Source organism: Elephas maximus, chromosome 25, assembly GCF_024166365.1.
Source record: "Elephas maximus indicus isolate mEleMax1 chromosome 25, mEleMax1 primary haplotype, whole genome shotgun sequence".
Taxonomy (NCBI): Eukaryota; Metazoa; Chordata; class Mammalia; order Proboscidea; family Elephantidae; genus Elephas; species Elephas maximus.
Window position 1 is genome coordinate 25,760,896 of NC_064843.1, and position 22,660 is coordinate 25,783,555.

General features: G+C 51.6%; 1 protein-coding gene across 1 annotated transcript in view; it reads right to left on the reverse strand.

The window, feature by feature from the left end:
* L3MBTL1 (L3MBTL histone methyl-lysine binding protein 1) overlaps window positions 1–22,660 on the reverse strand; it is a 43,837-nt gene that overhangs the window by 14,441 nt on the left and 6,736 nt on the right. The window contains exons 4-16 of the mRNA XM_049869689.1: window positions 18,013–18,154; window positions 17,558–17,708; window positions 17,299–17,422; window positions 16,547–16,631; window positions 6,678–6,760; window positions 6,060–6,164; window positions 4,958–5,093; window positions 4,513–4,604; window positions 2,871–3,022; window positions 2,411–2,487; window positions 1,734–1,819; window positions 1,448–1,558; window positions 867–981 (exon numbers count right to left, since the gene is read on the reverse strand). Coding sequence (XP_049725646.1) covers window positions 867–981; window positions 1,448–1,558; window positions 1,734–1,819; window positions 2,411–2,487; window positions 2,871–3,022; window positions 4,513–4,604; window positions 4,958–5,093; window positions 6,060–6,164; window positions 6,678–6,760; window positions 16,547–16,631; window positions 17,299–17,422; window positions 17,558–17,708; window positions 18,013–18,154 — 1,459 coding nt within the window. The remainder of the gene's footprint in view (window positions 1–866; window positions 982–1,447; window positions 1,559–1,733; window positions 1,820–2,410; window positions 2,488–2,870; window positions 3,023–4,512; window positions 4,605–4,957; window positions 5,094–6,059; window positions 6,165–6,677; window positions 6,761–16,546; window positions 16,632–17,298; window positions 17,423–17,557; window positions 17,709–18,012; window positions 18,155–22,660) is intronic.

Genomic DNA, 22,660 nt, shown 5'->3' on the forward strand with positions numbered 1-22,660 from the left:
AGAACTCACAATGGGCTCTGGGTTCTTAGGGTGGGAAGAATAGAGGGGCAAGGAAGGAAGCTTCTAAGGGAAAGGTCAGCCCCAGGAATTAGTTCTCCAGGTACAGGGGTCCTGTGCTAGGCTGTGCACCATTTCCTGCTACTAGATATCTGCCCCTCTTTTAGGAATGAGGGCTTGGTTCTTATACACAGGCCATGCCTTTGGTCTCTGAGAGGAAGAGAGTCCTCAGAGAGAACAACCCAAAGCTGGTATGAGCACATCTGTACCTTAGAAGCTGTATCTGGCAGATTCATATTATTCTGTGCTTGTTTCCTATTTTCACTCCCAAAACTTTGTTAAATTTTCTTTAGGCTCTGCCCATGTTTGGAGGAGAACATCAGAGAAAGAACAATACCCCATGTGAGACAAACATGGCGGCAGGTGGGAAATAAGGAAGGGGAATCCTGAGGGTGAGAACTGGGGTTGAACAGTCCAGTAATGTGAACTCTAATCCCTCTCTCAGAGGACCAGAATTGATTTAAGGGAGCCAGCATTTCCTAGCAAACACAATACATGGTCTGTGTGGCTCTGCTAGATGCTGAGGGAACTCCCTGGTGTATAACTACCTCCCCTAAGCATATGCTCTCAATGAGCTTGCCCGTTCATACCTCAACTCCCCAAACCCAACAACCGGGGGAGACAGAAGCTTCCCTAGCGGGAGGAGGATGGGGTGTGCCCGAGCTCACTGTGGGCACCATAGCCTTCTCTCAGACCTGGGCATGACCCCCTTGGAAAGCTATAGAAAGGGAGAGGGGTGATCAGTGCTGGGAGGGGTGGGGTGCCAGACCTCAGTGGTAAAGAGGTCAGAGTGCCCTAGGGGTACACACGGAGAGGAGGCTGCAGGGGATGTCCTGTCTTGGAGCACCAGCCTGCGGGGTGGATGTCTGGGTGGTCAGCATCAATCCAGAAGTCATAGGTATGGCTCCAGCCATCAAAGTGGAGCTAGGGAAGAAAGGCCCTTGGAGATCAGGTGTTCCTTGTGGAGCCTAGCTCAGCCAGGAGCACCTTCAGGCTCCAGGAGGCTCTCCCCATCCCTGGGGCCTGTCAGAAGCAAGACCCTGGACTGGAAGAACCAAGGGGCCCACCCCACAATAACCCCTCTTGGCCACTATGTTTTCTACGGGTTTCACTCATTAAGTTACTGGCATCTCCCATTAATTCTTGAGCAGGGCAAGGATTATTTGCCCCATTTTACAGAAGTGAAAGTGGGAAATGATTTGCCTCCGCCCACAAAGGTCAATAAGAGATGAGGCTAGCACAAGAGCCAGGATCTTCGGCCTCCAGTTTAAAGCTCTTTTCCCCACAAATGTACTGCCTCTCTTATGTCTGCCTCATGCTAGTCCTTCCTCTCTAACAAGTCTACAAGCTTCCTTCCCAACTGGCCTGTCCACTCCTGCCCCAGGGCCACCTTTATCCGGTGATCCTCCACATCCTCTACGCTGGCCACACGAATCAGGGTTGGGTTCCTGCGGTCCACAGCCTCCAGCTTCATGTTGACCAGGAAGCTGTGGGGAGGTCGCTGCAGGGAAACAGTTGTCTTCAGGCCAATGCCAGATCAAAAGGGGAGGAGCCCACACGTTCTGCCTAGGGAAACTGTGGTCTGCCCAAAGGGGGAGCCCAGGGTCCCATCTTGGCTGCCTCAGTGCACCATGCCTTCTGGAGCTCAGGTCTAGCTGCAGAGAGAGCCGACTCACCACCTTGAAGGCCCAAGTGGGCACAGCAGAGGCCCCGGTTTCTTCCAGATACTTCTCCCAACAGAAGCTATCAGGGTCTGGGTAGTCTGGAGGAAAGGATGAGAATAATGTCCAGCCACCCCGGTGCTACTGTGCTGCTGGGGGAGCTCTGTGCCTCCAAGTAACACCAGGAGCAAGGATGGACAGAGGCCCTTGGAGTACTTTCCCCCTTTCCTATCACCACAGCAAGCTCCTTGCACTGGGCTCCTGATGGGCACTAATCAGAGACGAGCAGCATCACTACCCCAACAGTTCAAAGGGCCATCTGGGAACCCTGGCTCCCATTATCCTTCTTGCTCCCACTCCAGCCCTAGCCCCATCTGAACCTGTTATTCTGGAGTCAGTGTAACACTCCTGTAGGGAAGGATACACCTTTCTTAGCTGTGGACTCTCAGCTTCCTTGCTGAAGTCATCATCTTTCTTCCCCTAAACCTCAATGAGGCCTGGGTTTGACAGGACTTTCCTAAAATAGTCCCTCAATATATAAGGGGTTCTCAACTCCCAGGCAAAGAAGCTCAGGCTCCAGGACATACTTGTCCCCTCGTCCTAACTGTAAACCCCCAGGTAATGAAATATCAGGAGAGAGAGATGGTGGGGCCAAGCCTGGAAAAGGGCGTCTGCTCAGGCTTCAGTGTCACCTTGTGGAGGGGTGAGGGGCTTTCCTTGCTTCTGGCACCAGCCCACCGGGTGGATGTAAGGGCTGCTGGGATCACACCTGAAACCCAAGAATATCTCACTGACCCAGGTGAAACTCCGAGGCCCCGGGCCTGCCATCCTATGACAGACTGAGATGACTGACAAGAAAGTTTCAGCATTAACTGAAAACTCTGACACTACTATAATACCTAAGGGAAACTCGTGAGTCACAGGGGTTTGCTCATCTTAACCTTTCTATTTGTAGATGAAACATCTAATACCAAGCTGCGTTTCTTATGATATAGATCAAGTCCATAGAACAGTCAACTATGCTCCCAACTCTCCCCACAAGATATGAATGTCAAGACTGGGCCGGGGACACAGGGTATTTGAGGTTTGAAAGTAGCTGCCCCGCCCCTGCCATCCCTCACCCTCTAGCTCAAGACTGGGCCCTCTCACTACCAGTAGTCGTAAGTATCATCCCAGTTGTCAAAATGCACTAGAAAGCGGCTGTCCACCACGTCGGTCACGCTGGCCACACAGATGAGGGATGGGTTCATCCGGTCGACAGCCTCCAGCTTCATGCCCACCTGGAAGCCCAGGGGTGGGGGACTCTGGGGGCAAGAAGAGGGGCTGCAACTCGAAAGATTAGACAGGAACCTTAGGGGGCAGTGAGTTATGTTAATGGAGGAGAAACAATTTGGAAAAGGAGGGTAAGAATGGTTGTACAACTAGAAGAATGTAATCAATGTCACTGACTTGTAAACACAGAAACTGTTGAACTGGTGTATGTTTTGCTATGTACAGTCTCGACAACAACAACAAAATAAAATTTTAAAGATATGTAAGTAAAATTAAAAAAAAAAAGAAGAGGGGTTGCCACGGCCAGTGCCAGGTTGGCTAGTGCTAGCTCAGACCTCACCTGGCAAAGCAAAGAGTTTTCCAGAAGCCATGACTGGGGGATGGAGTGGGGGTGGGAGAGGAGGGAGGTGAGAATAGGCTGGGAAGAGAGGGTCCCTTCAGGGCAGGATTATAATCCTGAACCACTCAGAAACTTATGGCCACCAAGGTGCACTCTGAGGAAGCCTTACTTGTGACAGAAGAAAAGCCACAGGCAGACAGCTACTTATTTACCCAAAGAATCTGGGAGGCCGAGCACAAGTCTTCCCCCACCTGGACAAGCCTCGCCTACCCTGGCCTGAGGCAATCAGGTCAATAGTGGGTGGGGGGCAAGGAAGGCCGAAGTGTGCAGCAGGGCAGGCGTAGAAGAATGGTGATAACTGGGCATCTCCATGTACCAGGCATAAGGTTCAAGAGACATCACCTTACTTGATCTTTGTAACAACACTCTGAGACAGGTGTTATCACCACCATTTTATAAGTTAATTAACTTGCCCAGGATCACATGCTAGTCAGTGGTACAGACAGGGTTTGAACAGTTTGACTTGAAAGTCTGTATTCCCTGTCACAACAGTGGGTGGAACCCCACCAGCCACCTGGGAACCTACAAGTGTGACCTCTGGGCTGGTTTGGGGTGGGGAAGTGATTGGCCCTGCCTCAACAGCGTGGTGGAGTCCCTGGCCTGAGGGGGTGGTGGACTTCTGATATGTTAATATTTCTAATGGGGGATAACTTAACTGCTGGAAAAAGCTGCCAGCTGTCTTGAACAGAGAAACAAATGAGGTGAGTTATTGGGAATGAACGGAAAAGCTTCAGTGTTGGTCAGGAGGAAGGAAAAAGAAGCCTCCAGAAAAGAGGCTTTGACCTTACACCACAGAATGGTAGAACAAAGCAAAGCAAGAATATGTGAACAATGACATCTCCATGCCCGGCTGAGAGAGTAGGCAAGGGATACTGAAAAGATATGTTGAGGAGAGGATTTCTGCAGTAGGGAAGGAAGGACAAATGGGGAAAACCTGTAACCAGCTTCCTCCCTGTGGCCAGCCCCTGCCTAGCTGGGCTCCCATTTGATATGAGAGACCATAACAAAGCTGAGAGCACCAAAAGATGAGCTCCCATCTGATGAGTTGGACACTCTGGGCCGGGCCGGCTGCAGTGACTCAGTCCGGGGCGGTTGATGTCACTTTCGCTCAGGGGCACTCACGTGGCTCTGGCTCACAAACAGGTGCTTGGGGGCAGCCTCAGCTCTTGTGCTGCGCAGGTACTGGCTCCAGCTGAACTCCTCCTCCTTGTAACCTAGGCCCCTCGGGGGGACAAACAAAGCGCCGTGCAGATAGAGGGTACCCCACACTGAAGTAGCAGAATCAGGCAGTCCTGAGGACCCTATAACCCCTCAAGAGCCTTCCCAGAAACCCCCTGCAGATGCAGGACAGGACCTGGGTGGACACTCAAAAGGCAAGGCCAAAGCAGAAGCCCTGAGACTTCTGGTCAACGCGGCCCTGGGGCAAGGTCCTATCAGGATACGATGAAGAAAAGGCTGGCTTTGGATTGGGCAAAAGGGATCAGAAAACAGAGCTGGAAGGAGGGGGACCTAGGATGGGATCTGAGGACTCACTGCCTCACCATGACCAACTCCAGCTAGGCCTTACCTTTGGGGGGCTGCAGCTTGTGCCCAGTCTTCTCAAACCAGCCAGCAGGATGAATGTCAGGGGAGTTGGCATTGATCCAGAAGTCATGGCACTCAGAATACCCATCAAAGTGCAGACGTAGGCGGTAGCCACACACCTGGCCCCATGAGGGGGAATCACAAGGACTCCAATGCCAGCAGACGCCCCACTCCCTAGCCCTCACCTCTCCTGGCCCAGCCTGGTGGCCTGAGGGGCTCTAAAGCTAGCAGGCTCCCCCATCTCCACATTTCTTCACTCCCAGGTTTCCCCTATCCTGAACTTTGCCCCACTCTCTCCCTTCTTACAATGAAGACAGCACCCAACTGTTCACATACTTGTGAGCCCTGAGTTCTAGGTACAAGACTCTCTATAACATCCTTCAGCCCTGGACAGAACCTCAAGGGCACCAACTAGATCTCGAGGCTGCTCAGGGCCCCTGACAACCTTACCTTCTGCTACCTTCTCTCTCTGCTTCCCATGCATACATTGTATTCACTAAACTAACGGCAGTTCCTTGAACATGGCGGCCTGTTCTACTCCTCAGAGCCCCCTTTGCTGCTTCTGCCCAGAATGCCTTGCTCATTCCCAATTTAACTCTCAAGACTCTAAAGGAGGCTCTTCTTTTATGAAGCCTTTCCTGACCCCTCAGGCAGAACTAACCACTTTCCCCTGTGCCTCCCTGCTCACATCTGTCACCACCCCTGTGGTACATCACCTATGTGTTTATCTGGCTGATTTCTTACATAACTGTGAGCTCTTAGAGGGCAAAGACCTTGTTCAGCTCACACCAACATTCCCAGCTCTTGGGCTCTCTCCGCCTCAGTCTCCCCCAGCACTAATATATACTCATTCAGTAATATCACAACCCCACAACACTTCAACTGTTCTTTATTTTTTAGTTTTCTGTGTGTCACCAGCTTAATCCCCTACTAGACTATGCTTTTGGAGGACAGGGCAGTGTCTCCCTTATCTGAGTCCATGCTCTCCATGGCCCCAACAGACACCATCATCTATCATATACAGTATGATCTGAGGTTGCAAAGTTTCAGAGAGGCTACCATGGAGGTACCAACCCTCAGCTCACCTCAGCCACAGTGAGGATGAAGTACATGGACGGGTGTTGAGGGTCAATGCCTTCCAACTTCATGCCCAGTTTGAAGCCATTCTTGTTATGAGTGACTGCTTGGTACTGTCAACGCACAGATTGGAGAGGACACAGCTTCCATCCAGTCTTATCCTTGCCTAGTGGGCTTAGGGTGAAGGAGCTGCCTTTAGGCCCCACCCCGCCTGGTACTGCCAAGGGGTTAGCTTATTTGGGGACCTTTAATGCAGGGATGCAGAGAGGGACAGAACAGCTCCCAGATCCCTTGAAAAATGTGGGCTGAGTCAAGGATGGACTTAAGGGTGCCCTCTTTCCCAAGTAATGGGAAGATCAGTGTACAGAGTTGAGTAGAAGGCCCCGGAATTCAAAAGATCCAGTGATATGGGTGCGTCTGGGTTCCACCTCTGTGATTCTTCCTACCCTGGAAGCCCCTTACAGTGTGCCCTTCTCTACTCTGGGCCCTTAAACAATCTGCCCCCTTTCCATACTGGCAGTCCATGAGGGATGTCAGGCACAGAAAACCCCGGAAGACCTGAGTTTGGTGCACGGTCCCTGTGCTGGGAAGACAAGTTCTTCCTAGGTGGAAATTGTCCAACTCACGTCCTGGAAGAGGCCGACAGGGGCAGTAACGGCCTTCTGCTCTTCTAGGTAGGACTCCCACGACCATCCTTCCTTCTTCTCACCTGACGCAATAAAGAGGAGACAGAAATGCTGACCCTCGGGCTGCTCCTGATGTACTACTTTCTTCTGCCTCCCCTGATCCAGCTCCTGAAACAAGCCTTTGTCTGTACTCACATGGTGCCCCCAGCCCCATCCAGTCATGATGGTGCCAGACACAGGGGGCTCTGACCTGAGGTTACACCAAACTCTATCAGCCCCACCCCCACCCCCAGGCCACTATCAGCAGAAGTACTTTGGATTATATAGCAACTAACTACTGCTCGTAGCCCTGGTGGTAGAGTGGTTAGGAGCTACCGGGAGCTACAGCTGCTGATGAAAAGGTCAGCAGTTCATATCTACCCGCTGCTCCTTGGAAACTCTATGGGGCAGTTCTACTCTGTCCTATATCATCTCTATAGGGTCACTATGGACTTGACGGGAACGGGCTTCGTCTGGTTTGGTTAACTCCTGCTCGGTATGATCTGAGGTTAAAATTTCAGCCACGGGGGTCGTGAGCCAGGTGACTAACTTGCAATGCCACTGTTATGAATTGAATTTTGTCCTCCAAAAATAAATGTTGTAAATTCTAACCTCTGTGCCTGTGGTTATAATCCCATTTGGGAATGGGTTGTCTTTGTTATGTTAACGAGACATAATTAACATAGGGTGTGTCTTAAATCAATCTCTTTTGAGATAAAACAGAGATTAAAACAAGCAAGCTAAAGATGCAGAGATGGGGAAAGAGAGATGCCACGTCACATGAAGACCGCCCAGGAGCAGAAGCTCAAAGAGACAAGGACTTCTTCCAGAGCCAACAGAGGGAGAAAGCCTTCCGCTAGAGCTGGCACCCTGAATTCAAACTTCTAGCCTCCCAAACTGTGGGAAAATACATTTGTTCGTTAAAGCTATCCACTTGTGGTATTTCTGTTATAGGAGCACTAAAAAACTAAGACCTCCACCCAAGCTCACAGGGAACGAACAGGATAAAAAGAAGCGAGAAGGAAAACAGGAAGGAAGAAATGGGAGAGGGGACACACAGAGATTAAAAAAAACACTTTTTCAGTTTTTTATCCCCTGAACATTTATAGGCCCACAGAGACACAAATGTGCATACGTGTACTAGCTGTGTCCACAGAGTACACAGACTGATTCCACAGCCCTCCTAGACATTCACACTGCACACACACACTTGCGCGCATACGCTATGATCAGTGCCCTATAGCCTGGGTCCTGTGCATATCGTGGAGTCTCAGGGTCCTGGGGAAGGGGAGATGAAGTCCCCTGCAGGACCTTCAATTTAGCCTGAGATGGAGGCCTAGCCTCCAACCCAGAGAAGAAAAACCTGTTAAAGGCTAGAGCTGGCTACATGTGAATTAGGCTGACCAGTCAGCCTGAACTGCCTTCAATTGAAGGCTACAGCCAACCACAGACAACTAAAGAGATAACAACTCGCAAGAATCAATTCATATCTCTTGGGTGAATAGCTCCAGTTTCTGCTAGAAACTTCTTTGGCTCAATTTTGTCATCTGTAAAATGTAGGTAACTTTATCTACCACACAGGGTCATTGTAAGATTTAAGCGAGATGCTGTGTATAAAAGATCCTTACGAAATACAAAGTGCTGGACTTATGTTACTGGTTCTAAGTCTCTATTAAGTCTTTCTAATTTGAATTCTAGCTCACTTGGCCACTGCTTTGGATCATTCAGGCTTGAAATGATTTGTCACATGGAAAGAAGCTTTTTTTCTTAGTTGGAATCTAAGTGACTAGGAGCATGCCATCTTGAGGTGCCTGAATTCCCCAGTCACTGTACAGCACCTTGAAATCCCAACCATCTGATGTAGTTAGGCCAAAGCAAGGGTCTTCTTCACCAACTGATCAACTGAGCCATCAAATCTCTGAGACATACATTGACACACTAACTTATGGCACATCTCTTCCTTCTATCCTTTGTCCTGAATGAAATCTAGATTATCCCTTAAAACACATCAACTACTATGTTCCCTCAAAAAAACCTCTACTCAATCTTCATCTAGGCTTACTGAGTAGGGAAAGGGAAGAGAGGGAAGACTTCAGGATGCCAGGCTTATCATCTTTATGTTTCTTGACAATAGAATTCCACATTATCCCTCCTAATACCTATACTTTCTTCAAATCACTGCTACAATTACCAAGCCCTTCACAATAACCATTTCTTCCTCCCTGAATGATGATTTTCTTTTTGCCTCACTTTTCCCAAGCTATAACATAAGCTAAAGGCTGAATGCTTGCTAGACTACTCATCTCAGGTACCATCGGCTCTTCAACTCCAAGTTTACCTCCCATTAGACATACTCAGTCATTTGAACAGAACATGGGGATATGGCGTGTTTTAAAATTAGGAAAGGTGTGCATCAGGGTTGTATCCTTTCACCATACCTATTCAATCTGTATGCTGAGCAAATAATCCGAGAAGGTGGACTATATGAAGAAGAACAGGGCATCAGGACCAGAGGAAGACTGCTTAACAACCTGCATTATGCAGATGACACAACCTTGCTTGCTGAAAGTGAGGAGAACTTGAAATGCTTACTGATGAAGATCAAAGACCACGGCCTTCAATATGGATTATACCTCAACATAAAAAAAACAAAAATCCTCACAACTGTCATGGATTGAATTGTGTGCCCCAAAAATATGGGTCAATGTGGCTAGGACATGATTCCCAGTATTGTGTGATTGTCTACCATTTTGTCATCTGATGTGATTTTCCTGTATGTTGTACATCCTACCTCTAGATGTTAATGAGGTAGGATACGTGGCAGTTATGTTAATGAGGCAGGACTCAATCTACAAGATTGGATTGTGTCTTGAGCCAGTCTTTTTTGAGATATAAAGGGGAGAAACTAGCAGAGAGACAGGGGAACCTCATACTACCAAGAAAGCAGCTCTAGGAGCAGAGTGTGTCCTTTGGACCCAGGGTTCCTGCACACAGAAGCTCCTAGTCCAGGGTAAGACTGATGACAAGGACCTTCCTCCAGAGCTGACACCCTGAATTTGGACTTCTAGCCTACCAGACTGTGAGAGAATAAATTTCTGTTTGTTAAAGTCATCCACTTGTGGTATTTCTCTTACAGCAGCAGTAGATGAGTAAGACATGAACCACTAAGCAGTATCATGATACACTGAGAAAATACTGAAATTGTAAAGGATTTCACTTTACCTGGATTCACAATCAATGCCCACGGAAACAGCGGTCAAGAAATCAAATTGCTTTAGGCAAATCTGCTGCAAAAGACCTCTTTAACGTGTTAAAAAGCAAAGATGTCACTTTGAGGACTAAGGTGCACATGACCCAAGCAACGGTATTTTCAATTGCCTCACATGCATGCAAAGGCTGGACAATGAATAAGGAAGACTGAAGAACTGATGCCTTTGAAGTATGGTGTTGACGAAGAATACTGAATATAATACCATGGACTGCCAGAAGAACCATCTGTCTTGGAAGAAGTACAGGCAGTGTCCGGGTTACAAACAAGACCTGTTCCTGTCTTTAAGTTGAATTGTAAGTAAACCAGAACAGGTCCATAAGGTTCTTGTTTAGCCTTACTTTAGTGCAAGAAAAGGCCTGAAACCTTTTCAATGATTTAAAAGCTGCACATGAAGCAAGTGAAGGTGATTGTGATGAATTTGTTGCCAGGTGGGGCTGGTTCAATCATTTCCAAGTGAGGGCAAATTTATATAACGTTAAAGGGCAAGTACATGTTGTTTGTAACTTGGCAATCTGGGAATTTACTGTACAGCCAGAATGCTCCTCAGAAGGGAGAATGGCAAGATGTCATCTTATGTACTTTGGACATGTTATTGAGAGGGACCAGTCCCTCTAGAAGGGCATCATTCTTGGTAAAGTAGTAGGTCAGTGAAAAGAGGAACACCCTCAACAAGATGGATTGACACAGTGGCTGCAACAATGGGCTCAAACATAGCAACGATTGTGAAGATAGCACAGGACTGGCCAGTGTTTCATTCTGTTGTACATAGGGTCGCTGTGAGTCAGAAGTGACTTGATGGCACCTAACAACAACAACAACACAGATGCCCAACCAATGGGGAAAGTTGGGGCTGAAATGCTTGCCAAGCAATGTGTTTGAGTCTATTATGAGGAAAGGTTGCCTTTTTCTACTTGGTCTACTCAGTAGAGGCACCTTTTTACAACTTGTACAAAGGCACAACATAGGCTAGCTATGGCACTGATCCTCTCCTGACTTCTAGAAATGCTCCTTTGCTTATTCCTGTTTGCTTAAACCAGATGCTCTTGGCTAGCACTGTCTTTGGCAAAATCACTCTATCCAAAACCAAACTGGTAACTTCTCTGCCAAAGCCTGTTCTCCTTTTGGTATTACTATCAAAGTCAATGGCACCACCATCCATCTGCTCAGTCATATAAGCCAGAAACTTGGCAGCAGTTCTTGATTCCTCTTTTTTATTCTCCAGGATACTATAGTTACTGAGTCCTGCTGATTCTAACTCCCAGATATCTCTTGAATCTATCTCCACCTCTCCATGTTCACCATCCTTCTTGCTTTGAACCTCACTCAACAGCCTCTTCATTAATCTCTTTGATCAAAATATACTTTCAGAATGTTTCTAAAAAAAAAAAAAAACCTTGCTAGTAATTTCTCTGCTTTAAGTTCCAGATTGGTTTCTCATTTCCAACCAAGACAAAAAATCCAAACACCTTTCCACAGCACACAAAGTCCTCTGTGAACTAGCCACTCCCTATCACTCCAGCCTCATCATGCATTCTCACGCTCCTGTGTTTCTGTGCCTTTGCACATGCTGATCCCACTTCCTCAGAGATCCTGCCCCCACCCTGTCCCATCCTCCTGACTATCCATGTCATCATCCTTCAAGCGCCAGCACCTAGCATAGGGCTTTACACAGAATAGGTGCTCAACAAATGTTTGTTAGATGAATGACAGAAAAAATGAGTGAACGGACAGAAGGAATGTCATCCCACCTCCCCCAAGGAGCCTTCCCTGACTCTGTGAGGCAGAGTGTCCTGTAACAGTTCCTTGTATCTACACAGCTCAATTGCAACATTAATTACACTATTATATAATAACTACCTATTTACTTATCAATTCTGCAACTAGACTTTGAACTCCTTAAGGGCTGGTATTGTGCTTCGCTTAACCTTAACTCTTAGCATCTAGCTCAGCGCCTGGTACACAGGAGGCACTTAGTGTTTGTTAAAGGAAAGAACCATAATGGAAATACTACATATCAAAAACAGTGGGATGCATCAATTGGTCTCAACCCACCTGGGGCAAAGGCAAAGGAAGAACACCAAGGTCACACGACAACTAAGAACCCAAGAGACAGAAAGGGCCACATGAACCAGAGACCTACATTATCCTGAGACCAGAAGAACTAGTTGGTGCCCGGCCACAATCGATGTCTGCCCTGTCAGGGAGCACAACAGACAACTCCTGAGGGAGCAGGAGACCAATGGGATAAAAAAAAAAAATTCTCATAAAAAGACCATAACTAATGGTATGACTGCGACTAGAGGAATCCCAGAGACAATGCTCCCCAGAACTTCTGATGCCACAGGACAGGAACCATCCCCGAAGACAACTCATCAGGCATGAAAAGGACTGGTCAGTCGGGGGAGAGAGATGTTGATGAAGAGTGAGCTAATTAAATCAGGTGGACACTGGAGAGTGTGTTGACAACTCTTGACTGGAGGGGGGATGGGAAGATAGAGAGAGAGGGAAGATGGCAAAATTGGCACGAAACGAGAGACTGAAAGGGCTGACTCAATAGGGGGAGAGCAAGTGGGAGAAGGGAGTAAGACGTATGTAAACCTACATGTGACAGACTGATTGGAATGGTAAATGGTCACTTGAAGCTTAATAAAAATTAATTAAAAAAAAAAAAACAGTGGGATGCATCTAAAGCAGTATTTAGAGGGAAATGATAGTGTTAAATGAACATATTAGAAAAGAAGAAAGCTAAGCTGTCTTCTGAAATTAATGAACTAAACATCTGTCCCATGATGTAAGAAGAAGAAAAACAAAATAAACTCAAAGAAAACAGAAGAAAGGAAACAAGAAGGAAAGACAAATAAAATTTACAAGCCTTGGCAAGACTGACAGATTGATAAAGAAAAAGAAGGCACTCATAAAAGTAAGAGAAATAAAAAAGGGGATATCACTACATATCCTGCAGACACTAAAAATACAAGAGGATATTATGAATAACTACTCTCATTTGACAAATACCCTTCTTTATCATCCAATCCCATGCCTACCTCTATGCACTACTGAAATTGCTCTTTTGAGTCACCAGTGTCTAAATCCAAAGACTTTTCCTCATTCCTCAACCTTCTTGACCTCCATGTACCACCAACCACCATTCCATCTTAAAATTTCCTTCTCACTGCACTCTCTTAGCTCTCTTCTTCCTCTTCTATTTCCATTACTGATTCTTCTTCCTCCCATTCCAACCCTGCTCCTCAATGGTGGATTCCCAAAACCAATACATTACTTTTCTCTCATCTTCTCTTTTTTCTGTTCTCCTCCCTCAAGAGGCTCCTTTAGTATAGCTTTGGTCATTTCAGTACAGATAATTGGCAAAATAACGTCTCTAGTTCAGACCTTTCACTACAAGGTCTACAGGAGAAAAAGACATTGTAAAGAAAAGAACAGAATGCCAAGATTCAAGAATAACTGATTACAAACAATCATAAAGGTGCCACAGTATGTTGGTTGTTTTAAATTTGCTAAAGAAATAAATCTCGGTATTTTTGTTTATCTCTTATATTCATAATCAGTTCATTTTAATACACAAAAGTTTGATCTAGAGCCTATATCTCACAGGGTTCCATGCCTGGGAATCACCAACTGAAAAGGCTGGGCTCCGTACGCATTGGTTTATTGTTTACCTGGTGAAACCCATTAAAGCTGCTATCACAGCTTCTAGGAAGTATAAGTGGGCTTTTTTGAACATCTAATGAAATTCAGTCCATCTCCACAGAAAAATAAACAATTAATAAAATTTTGCACGTATATTTAGATTCATGGACCTCACTTAAGAAAGTTTTGCTGTCAGAGGCATACTACCTCCTCTTGAATGGAATTACACACTCATTCTCAACTTGTTCCCTAACTCCATATAGCTCTCCTCTTTTAATATAAAATCTGTGCCCTATAAAACTATGCATGTAAAGCACTAATTATAACAAATTTAATAGGACACAACCAAAAATTAAACCTTTATGCTCTTCAAAAGAATTGTTTAGTGTGGAGTGATGGGGGACCAGCATACACTGGGAGAAAATATTTTCAATATAAATATTTGACAAAAGACTTGTATTTAAAATATATAAATGTTATGGATTGAATTGTGTCCCCCAAAAATGTGTGTCAACTTGGCTAGGCCATGATTCCCAGTACTATGTAGCTTTCTACCATTTTGTGATCTGATGTGATTATCTTATGTGCTATAAATCCTAACCTCTATGATGTTAATGAGGCGGGGTTAGAGGTAGTTACCTTAATGAGGCAGGACTCAATCTACAGGATTAGGTTGTATCTTCAGTCAATCTTTTTGAGATACAAAAGAAGCGAGGAGAGGTACCTCATACCACCAAGCAAGAAGAGCTGGGAGTGGAGCATATCCTTTTAACCCGGGGTTCCTGGACTGAGAAGCTCTTAAACCACGAGAAGATTGATGCCAAGGACCTTCCCCCAGAGCCGACAAAGAAAGAATGGTTACCCCTGTGGCTGGTGCCCTGAATCTGGACTTCTAGCATCCTAGACTGAGAGAATAAATCTCTGTTAAAGCCATCCACTTGTGGCATTTCTGTTATAGCAGCACTAGATAACTAAGGCAACAAAAAATTAAGAAGACAAACAACCCAAATAAAAGTGGGCAACAATGTTTACCTAAAATAACTTAACAAGAAAAGAACAGGATTCTTGTAGGATTACTCTGAATCTGAAAAGACTATAGCAAGTTGATCCTGAAGAGTGCCACTATAGATCCTTGATCTGGATATGGGCAGAATGAGAGAGGACATGAGAATATTGGTAACTCTTTAAATGACCAGAACAGCTATTAACAAATAAATTGTAACAATTTTTGCAAGAAATTGATCATTCAAACAAAAGGCTGTTGAAAAGATGGAGTTAAATAAGGGAGAAGGCTTGAATGAATGTATGAGGTTTCTATCATTGACCAAATGATAAAACAAGGACTTCACTGAGTACAGGATACCACTTTGCTGAGCATTTTCTATACATTTCCCTAAGAAATAAAAAAAAGTACCCCAGTGGTACATGTTTCTATAAAAACTGGAACACTCCACCATGACTAGATATGTGAATCCAATAGAAAGCCATCAAACTGCCAAATAGAGTGTAGATAAAACACAGATTCTCCACACACACAGGGAACTCAAGCAACTCTGACACCTTCCAGAGTCTTCTGCTCAAATGACCCATGGAAAATGTGTGAAAAAATTTTAGCCATAAATGCAACCTTCTTCTGTCCACTGATAATTTCTCTTCCCTTGGGGAGGGGAAAAAAAAGAACAAAAAACCAACACCATACTAATGTCCACAGTTGAAGCCAGTGACACGAATCAAAAGATAACTTTGTATTGGTCAACAGGACCTAGCTAAGAGAATGTTGATTTATGAATCTATTTCCCTAAGTTAATATAGTGAAGTTGAACCACTAGTAGTTAACTCTATGGCATCTAACTACAACAAAGTGGAGATAACATGGGTATAATAATGACTACTTCCCAGAGTCATTGTGAGTGTTCCTCTGCCAAGTCTTAAGAAGCCATAAATCAATGAGGGCTAAACCCTTAACTTCTCATATGATAGTCTTGGGATAGAGAAAGAGCAATGCAAGTCTTGTTTGGCTGTGATGGGCAGATGGTGGAAGAGGCGCTATAAAGTTCTGAGCCCAGGGTGCAGACTGGGCTCTTCTGGTTGGCACTGGTTTCATTTGGCTCCACTGGATGGTATCAAGCCATCCATTTGAGGACGATGCCCTAAGAACTGATCTTTCCTCTGGTTCTCTCTGGGACAGAAAAGATAGTGCAGCTGAGTCAGGGTCCAAGGGGAACCATCAACATTCAACTCATCCATTCATCTATTGAACAGTGTTTACTAAATGCCTACTCTCCACGTGTTCTGTGCTAAGCACAAAGAATATAATAATTAATAAAATGGTTTCCATCCCTGTGTTCATGGAGTTTGTCTTAAAAGTGAAAGACAAACAATAAACAAATTGCTACGTAGTATCTAGGTGATTATAACTATGATAAATGCTACATAGCTCCAGCTGATTGCTGTCACATGGGAATGTGGAGAAAGCAATGGAGAAGGCTGGATGGCCAGAGCTGACTATGAATGACCTCCATTCCATTCTGATTAGAACTAAAGGGTCAGAATGGGGGCTCAAATAGGAAGGTCAGACCACTGAAGGCTTGTTCACACCACCAAAGGGAGGTAATGCATATGGTTCCAGGAAAGGCTGATCAAGTCTTCAGATCCTGAGCCGTGACCTTCTTGGCAATGGGGCCTACTCACAACTTGACAAAAGGGGATACACAAACACATATATAAACCCATGAACATACATGTACTAATGCACAAACTAGAAACGCTGCCCCTTTCTGCTTCTCATGCACTAACCCATGCTTATCTATACATACACAACATACCATCACAGCCATTAGCCATACTCCCAGCCTCACATCATTAGATATATACACACCTCACATGAATATATGCACACAGGCCAACATACCAGACTGGCTGCTGCTCCACTCCTCACTCTCTGGGGTGCTAGGGATGGGTTGTCCCTCTGGATGCTTCTCTCCTTCTTGCTTCTCCTGCAGAGGGCAAGGTTGATCTCAGCTTCCTGCCCTTGAAGGCTGAAGTGAAGCCCTGGTCTGATTCTGGCTCCTGTCTGGCTCTCTGGCCATATGGTGTTCTGTCCTGAATGGGTGGAATTTCTCCTAGGTCCTTGGCAGGAACACAGCTGCAGGAGACAACCCCCTAACATCTGGGCCCAGACTCACAAAAACACACACACCCTAGTTATACAGTCTGCCTACAACTCTTCTCACTCCCAGGTAGGGAAACTGAGGACACAAACACCTGCCCTCTGACTTTACCTGCCCACTGGAACCTTCATGCACTATCTCCTCCAGCCTTTCTGCAGCTAGAGCCCTGTGCTACCTGGCTTCTGGGCTCTAGTGATGAAGATTTCCACCTTGTCCACACGATCTACCTTGGGTGCCAGTTCATGTGACTGTGGTTTAGCTCTGATACAACACTGCGATGAGAGTGCCCAAAAAGCAGGGGAGTGATTTATTACTTTCTCTCCAGCCAGGAACAGGATTTGACTCAGGATGGGCCCCCAAAATAAGATGAATGAATCATTGTGGCTGTCTTATCTGGTCCTGTCCCTCAGATGACCTGGACTGATGGAAGGAGCAGTGGGAATTGAGGAATATCCTCTGCCACCCCCCTCCCTCCTCACTGCCCTCTTCCTACCATAACCTCTGGCTCTGACTCTTCCTCTGATGGGCTCTGGTATTCCCTGCACTTCCGCTTCTTCATAGGTTTGAGCAGTTCAGAAGCTCTGGTGCCTCCTGAGGAGCTCTCCACAATGACTGACCTGAGGGAGGGGCAGCCTGAGGGAAAGAACCACCTGCCCTGTACCACCCAGCCCCACCTCTTAAGCCCTGAACAGAAATGGGGCTTTGGGGAACTAAAAGGAGGGCAAGTAGGGCCGCAATCCTCTCCCCCTTACCGTTCCTGGAACAGCTGGGGGCAGTCATCACTGGAGGAATCAAGGTTTGGGGCAGGGCCAGGCTGAGCCCCGCACTCCTGGCACTGACAGGTGACGCCATCCTCTGGGGGCTCCTGAGAGTTATCTTCTGGAGGGTCCTGAGGGAGGTCCGCTGTGGGGGCCAAAGTGACCTCAGGCCTCTCACACATCACAACCGCACTCTGGCTCCGCTCACCTTGGAGCCGTGTCCCCTCAGGTTCTGCCTCCACCTTGGTCCCACCTCCTCAGGCTCTGAGCCCGTCAGGCCCCCAAAGCCTTCCCCACCTCAGGACCTACCCCCAGGACACACCTGCAGGAACACCTCCGGCCCCGCCCCCTCATGCCCTGCTCCCTGCCCAAGGCTCCTCAGGGAGCTCAGGCCCCGACATACAAGCGTGTAGGGGCCCAGCTCAGGACCTGGGGAGAGGGGCTCCTACCCGGCTGTTGGGTGCCCGCCTCGCCACCTCCCGCCGAGGCCTCGCCATCTTCGTATTCAGCCATGCCTTCCCGCCGCAGCTCCGGGCTCGGTGGCTGTTCTGCTCCCACCATGGTCAGCGGCGCGTACTCGCTTATCCGGAACTGGAGCGCAGGAGGGTCTGAGGACGCTGACTCCCAGACCCGCCCTGGACACCGCTGAACTGACACCGGTCCCCTCTCGCCGCTCACTCCAAGCCACACCCCCAGGGTCCCGTAGGCTTCGGTCCCAGAGCGCCTCGCTCCAAGCCTCGTCCCCAGAGCCCCTCGATCTAAGCCACACCCCCACGGTCCCGCGGGCTTCGGTCTCAGAGCGCCTCGCTCCAAGCCTCGTCCCCAGGGTCCCGCGGGCTTCGGTCTCAGAGGGCCTCGCTCCAAGCCTCGTCCCCAGAGCCCCTCGATCTAAGCCACACCCCCACGGTCCCGCGGGCTTCAGTCCCAGAGCACCTAGCTCCAAGCCACACCCCCAGGGTCCCGCGGGCCTCGTCCCCAGAGCCCCTCGATCCAAGCCACACCCCCAGGGTCCCGCGGGCTTCGGTCTCAGAGCGCCTCGCTCCAAGCCTCGTCCCCAGGGACCCGCGGGCTTCGGTCTCAGAGCGCCTCGCTCCAAGCCTCGTCCCCAGGGTCCCGCGGGCTTTGGTCTCAGAGCGCCTCGCTCCAAGCCTCGTCGCCAGGATCCCGCGGGCTTCGGTCCCAGAGCGCCTCGCTCCAAGCCTCGTCCCCAGAGCCCCTCGATCTAAGCCACACCCCCAGGGTCCCGCGGGCTTCGGTCCCAGAGCACCTCGCTCCAAGCCACACCCCCAGGGTCCCGCGGGCTTCGGTCCCAGAGCGCCTCGCTCCAAGCCTCGTCCCCAGGGTCCCGCGGGCTTCGGTCCCAGAGCGCCTCGCTCCAAGCCTCGTCCCCAGGGTCCCGCGGGCTTCGGTTGCAGAGCGCCTCGCTCCAAGCCTCGTCCCCAGAGCCCCTGGATCTAAGCCATACCCCCAGGGTCCCGCGGGCTTCGGTCTCAGAGCGCCTCACTCCAAGCTTCGTCCCCAGGGTCCCGCGGGCTTCGGTCTCAGAGTGCCTCGCTCCAAGCCTCGTCCCCAGGGTCCCGCGGGCTTCGGTCTCAGAGCGCCTCGCTCCAAGCCTCGTCCCCAGAGCCCCTCGATCTAAGCCACACCCCCACGGTCCCGCGGGCTTCGGTCCCAGAGCCCCTCGATCCAAGCCACATCCCCAGGGTCCCGCGGGCTTCGGTCTCAGAGCGCCTCGCTCCAAGCCTCGTCCCCAGGGTCCCGCGGGCTTCGGTCTCAGAGCGCCTCGCTCCAAGCCTCGTCCCCAGGGTCCCGCGGGCTTCGGTCTCAGAGCGCCTCGCTCCAAGCCTCGTCCCCAGGGTCCCGCGGGCTTCGGTCCCAGACCGCCTCGCTCCAAGCCTCGTCCCCAGGGTCCCGCGGGCTTCGGTCTCAGAGCGCCTCGCTCCAAGCCTCGTCCCCAGGGTCCCGCGGGCTTCGGTCCCAGACCGCCTCGCTCCAAGCCTCGTCCCCAGGGTCCCGCGGGCTTCGGTCTCAGAGCGCCTCGCTCCAAGCCTCGTCCCCAGAGCCCCTCGATCTAAGCCACACCCCCACGGTCCCGCGGGCTTCGGTCCCAGAGCCCCTCGATCCAAGCCACATCCCCAGGGTCCCGCGGGCTTCGGTCTCAGAGCGCCTCGCTCCAAGCCTCGTCCCCAGGGTCCCGCGGGCTTCGGTCTCAGAGCGCCTCGCTCCAAGCCTCGTCCCCAGGGTCCCGCGGGCTTCGGTCTCAGAGCGCCTCGCTCCAAGCCTCGTCCCCAGAGCCCCTCGATCTAAGCCACACCCCCACGGTCCCGAGGGCTTCGGTCCCAGACCGCCTCGCTCCAAGCCACACCCCCAGGGTCCCGCGGGCCTCGTCCCCAGAGCCCCTCGATCTAAGCCACACCCCCACGGTCCCGCGCTTCGGTCTCAGAGCGCCTCGCTCCAAGCCTCGTCCCCAGGGACCCGCGGGCTTCGGTCTCAGAGCGCCTCGCTCCAAGCCTCGTCCCCAGGGACCCGCGGGCTTCGGACTCAGAGCGCCTCGCTCCAAGCCTCGTCCCCAGAGCCCCTCGATCTAAGCCACACCCACAGGGTCCCGCGGGCTTCGGTCTCAGAGCGCCTCGCTCCAAGCCTCGCCCCCAGAGCCCCGCGATCTAAGCCATACCCCCAGGGTCCCGTGGGCTTCGGTCCCAGAGCAACTGGCTCCAAGCCTCGTCCCCAGGGTCCCGCGGGCTTCGGTCTCAGAGCGCCTCGCTCCAAGCCTCGTCCCCAGGGTCCCGCGGGCTTCGGTCCCAGAGCACCTCGCTCCAAGCCTCGTCCCCAGGGTCCCGGGGGCTTCGGTCTCAGAGCCCCTCGATCTAAGCCACACCCCCACGGTCCCGCGGGCTTCGGTCCCAGAGCCCCTCGATCCAAGCCACATCCCCAGGGTCCCGCGGGCTTCGGTCTCAGAGCGCCTCGCTCCAAGCCTCGTCCCCAGGGTCCCGCGGGCTTCGGTCTCAGAGCACCTCGCTCCAAGCCTCGTCCCCAGGGTCCCGCGGGCTTCGGTCTCAGAGCGCCTCGCTCCAAGCCTCGTCCCCAGGGTCCCGCGGGCTTCGGTCCCAGACCGCCTCGCTCCAAGCCTCGTCCCCAGGGTCCCGCGGGCTTCGGTCTCAGAGCGCCTCGCTGCAAGCCTCGTCCCCAGAGCCCCTCGATCTAAGCCACACCCCCACGGTCCCGCGGGCTTCGGTCCCAGAGCCCCTCGATCCAAGCCACATCCCCAGGGTCCCGCGGGCTTCGGTCTCAGAGAGCCTCGCTCCAAGCCTCGTCCCCAGGGTCCCGCGGGCTTCGGTCTCAGAGCGCCTCGCTCCAAGCCTCGTCCCCAGAGCCCCTCGATCTAAGCCACACCCCCACGGTCCCGCGGGCTTCGGTCCCAGAGCCCCTCGATCCAAGCCACATCCCCAGGGTCCCGCGGGCTTCGGTCTCAGAGCGCCTCGCTCCAAGCCTCGTCCCCAGGGTCCCGCGGGCTTCGGTCTCAGAGCGCCTCGCTCCAAGCCTCGTCCCCAGGGTCCCGCGGGCTTCGGTCTCAGAGCGCCTCGCTCCAAGCCTCGTCCCCAGGGACCCGCGGGCTTCGGACTCAGAGCGCCTCGCTCCAAGCCTCGTCCCCAGAGCCCCTCGATCTAAGCCACACCCACAGGGTCCCGCGGGCTTCGGTCTCAGAGCGCCTCGCTCCAAGCCTCGCCCCCAGAGCCCCGCGATCTAAGCCATACCCCCAGGGTCCCGTGGGCTTCGGTCCCAGAGCAACTGGCTCCAAGCCTCGTCCCCAGGGTCCCGCGGGCTTCGGTCTCAGAGCGCCTCGCTCCAAGCCTCGTCCCCAGGGTCCCGCGGGCTTCGGTCCCAGAGCACCTCGCTCCAAGCCTCGTCCCCAGGGTCCCGGGGGCTTCGGTCTCAGAGCCCCTCGATCTAAGCCACACCCCCACGGTCCCGCGGGCTTCGGTCCCAGAGCGCCTCGCTCCAAGCCTCATCCCCAGGGTCCCGCGGGCTTCGGTCTCAGAGCCCCTCGATCTAAGCCACACCCCACGGTCCCGCGGGCTTCGGTCTCAGAGCACCTCGCTCCAAGCCTCGTCCCCAGGGTCCCGCGGGCTTCGGTCTCAGAGCGCCTCGCTCCAAGCCTCGTCCCCAGGGTCCCGCGGGCTTCGGTCCCAGAGCCCCTCGATCTAAGCCATACCCCCAGGGTCCCGCGGGCTTCGGTCCCAGAGCACCTCGCTCCAAGCCTCGTCCCCAGGGTCCCGCGGGCTTCGTTCTCAGAGCGCCACGCTCCAAGCCTCGTCCCCAGGGTCCCGCGGGCTTCGGTCTCAGAGCGCCTCGCTCCAAGCCTCGTCCCCAGGGTCCCGCGGGCTTCGGTCCCAGAGCGCCTGGCTCCAAGCCTCGTCCCCAGGGTCCCGCGGGCTTCGGTCTCAGAGCGCCTCGCTCCAAGCCTCGTCCCCAGAGCCCCTCGATCTAAGCCACACCCCCACGGTCCCACGGGCTTCGGTCTCAGAGCGCCTTGCTCCAAGCCTCGTCCCCAGGGTCCCGCGGGCTTCGGTCCCAGACCGCCTCGCTCCAAGCCTCATCCCCAGGGTCCCGCGGGCTTCGGTCTCAGAGCGCCTCGCTCCAAGCCTCGTCCCCAGGGACCCGCGGGCTTCGGTCTCAGAGCGCCTCGCTCCAAGCCTCGTGGCCAGGATCCCGCGGGCTTCGGTCCCAGAGCGCCTCGCTCCAAGCCTCGTCCCCAGAGCCCCTCGATCTAAGCCACACCCCCACGGTCCCGCGGGCTTCGGTCCCAGAGCGCCTCGCTCCAAGCCTCGTCCCCAGGGTCCCGCGGGCTTCGGTCTCAGAGCGCCTCGCTCCAAGCCTCGTCCCCAGAGCCCCTCGATCTAAGCCACACCCCCACGGTCCCGCGGGCTTCGGTCCCAGAGCGCCTCGCTCCAAGCCTCGTCCCCAGGGTCCCGCGGGCTTCGGTCTCAGAGCGCCTCGCTCCAAGCCTCGTCCCCAGAGCCCCTCGATCTAAGCCACACCCCCACGGTCCCGCGGGCTTCGGTCCCAGAGCACCTCGCTCCAAGCCACACCCCCAGG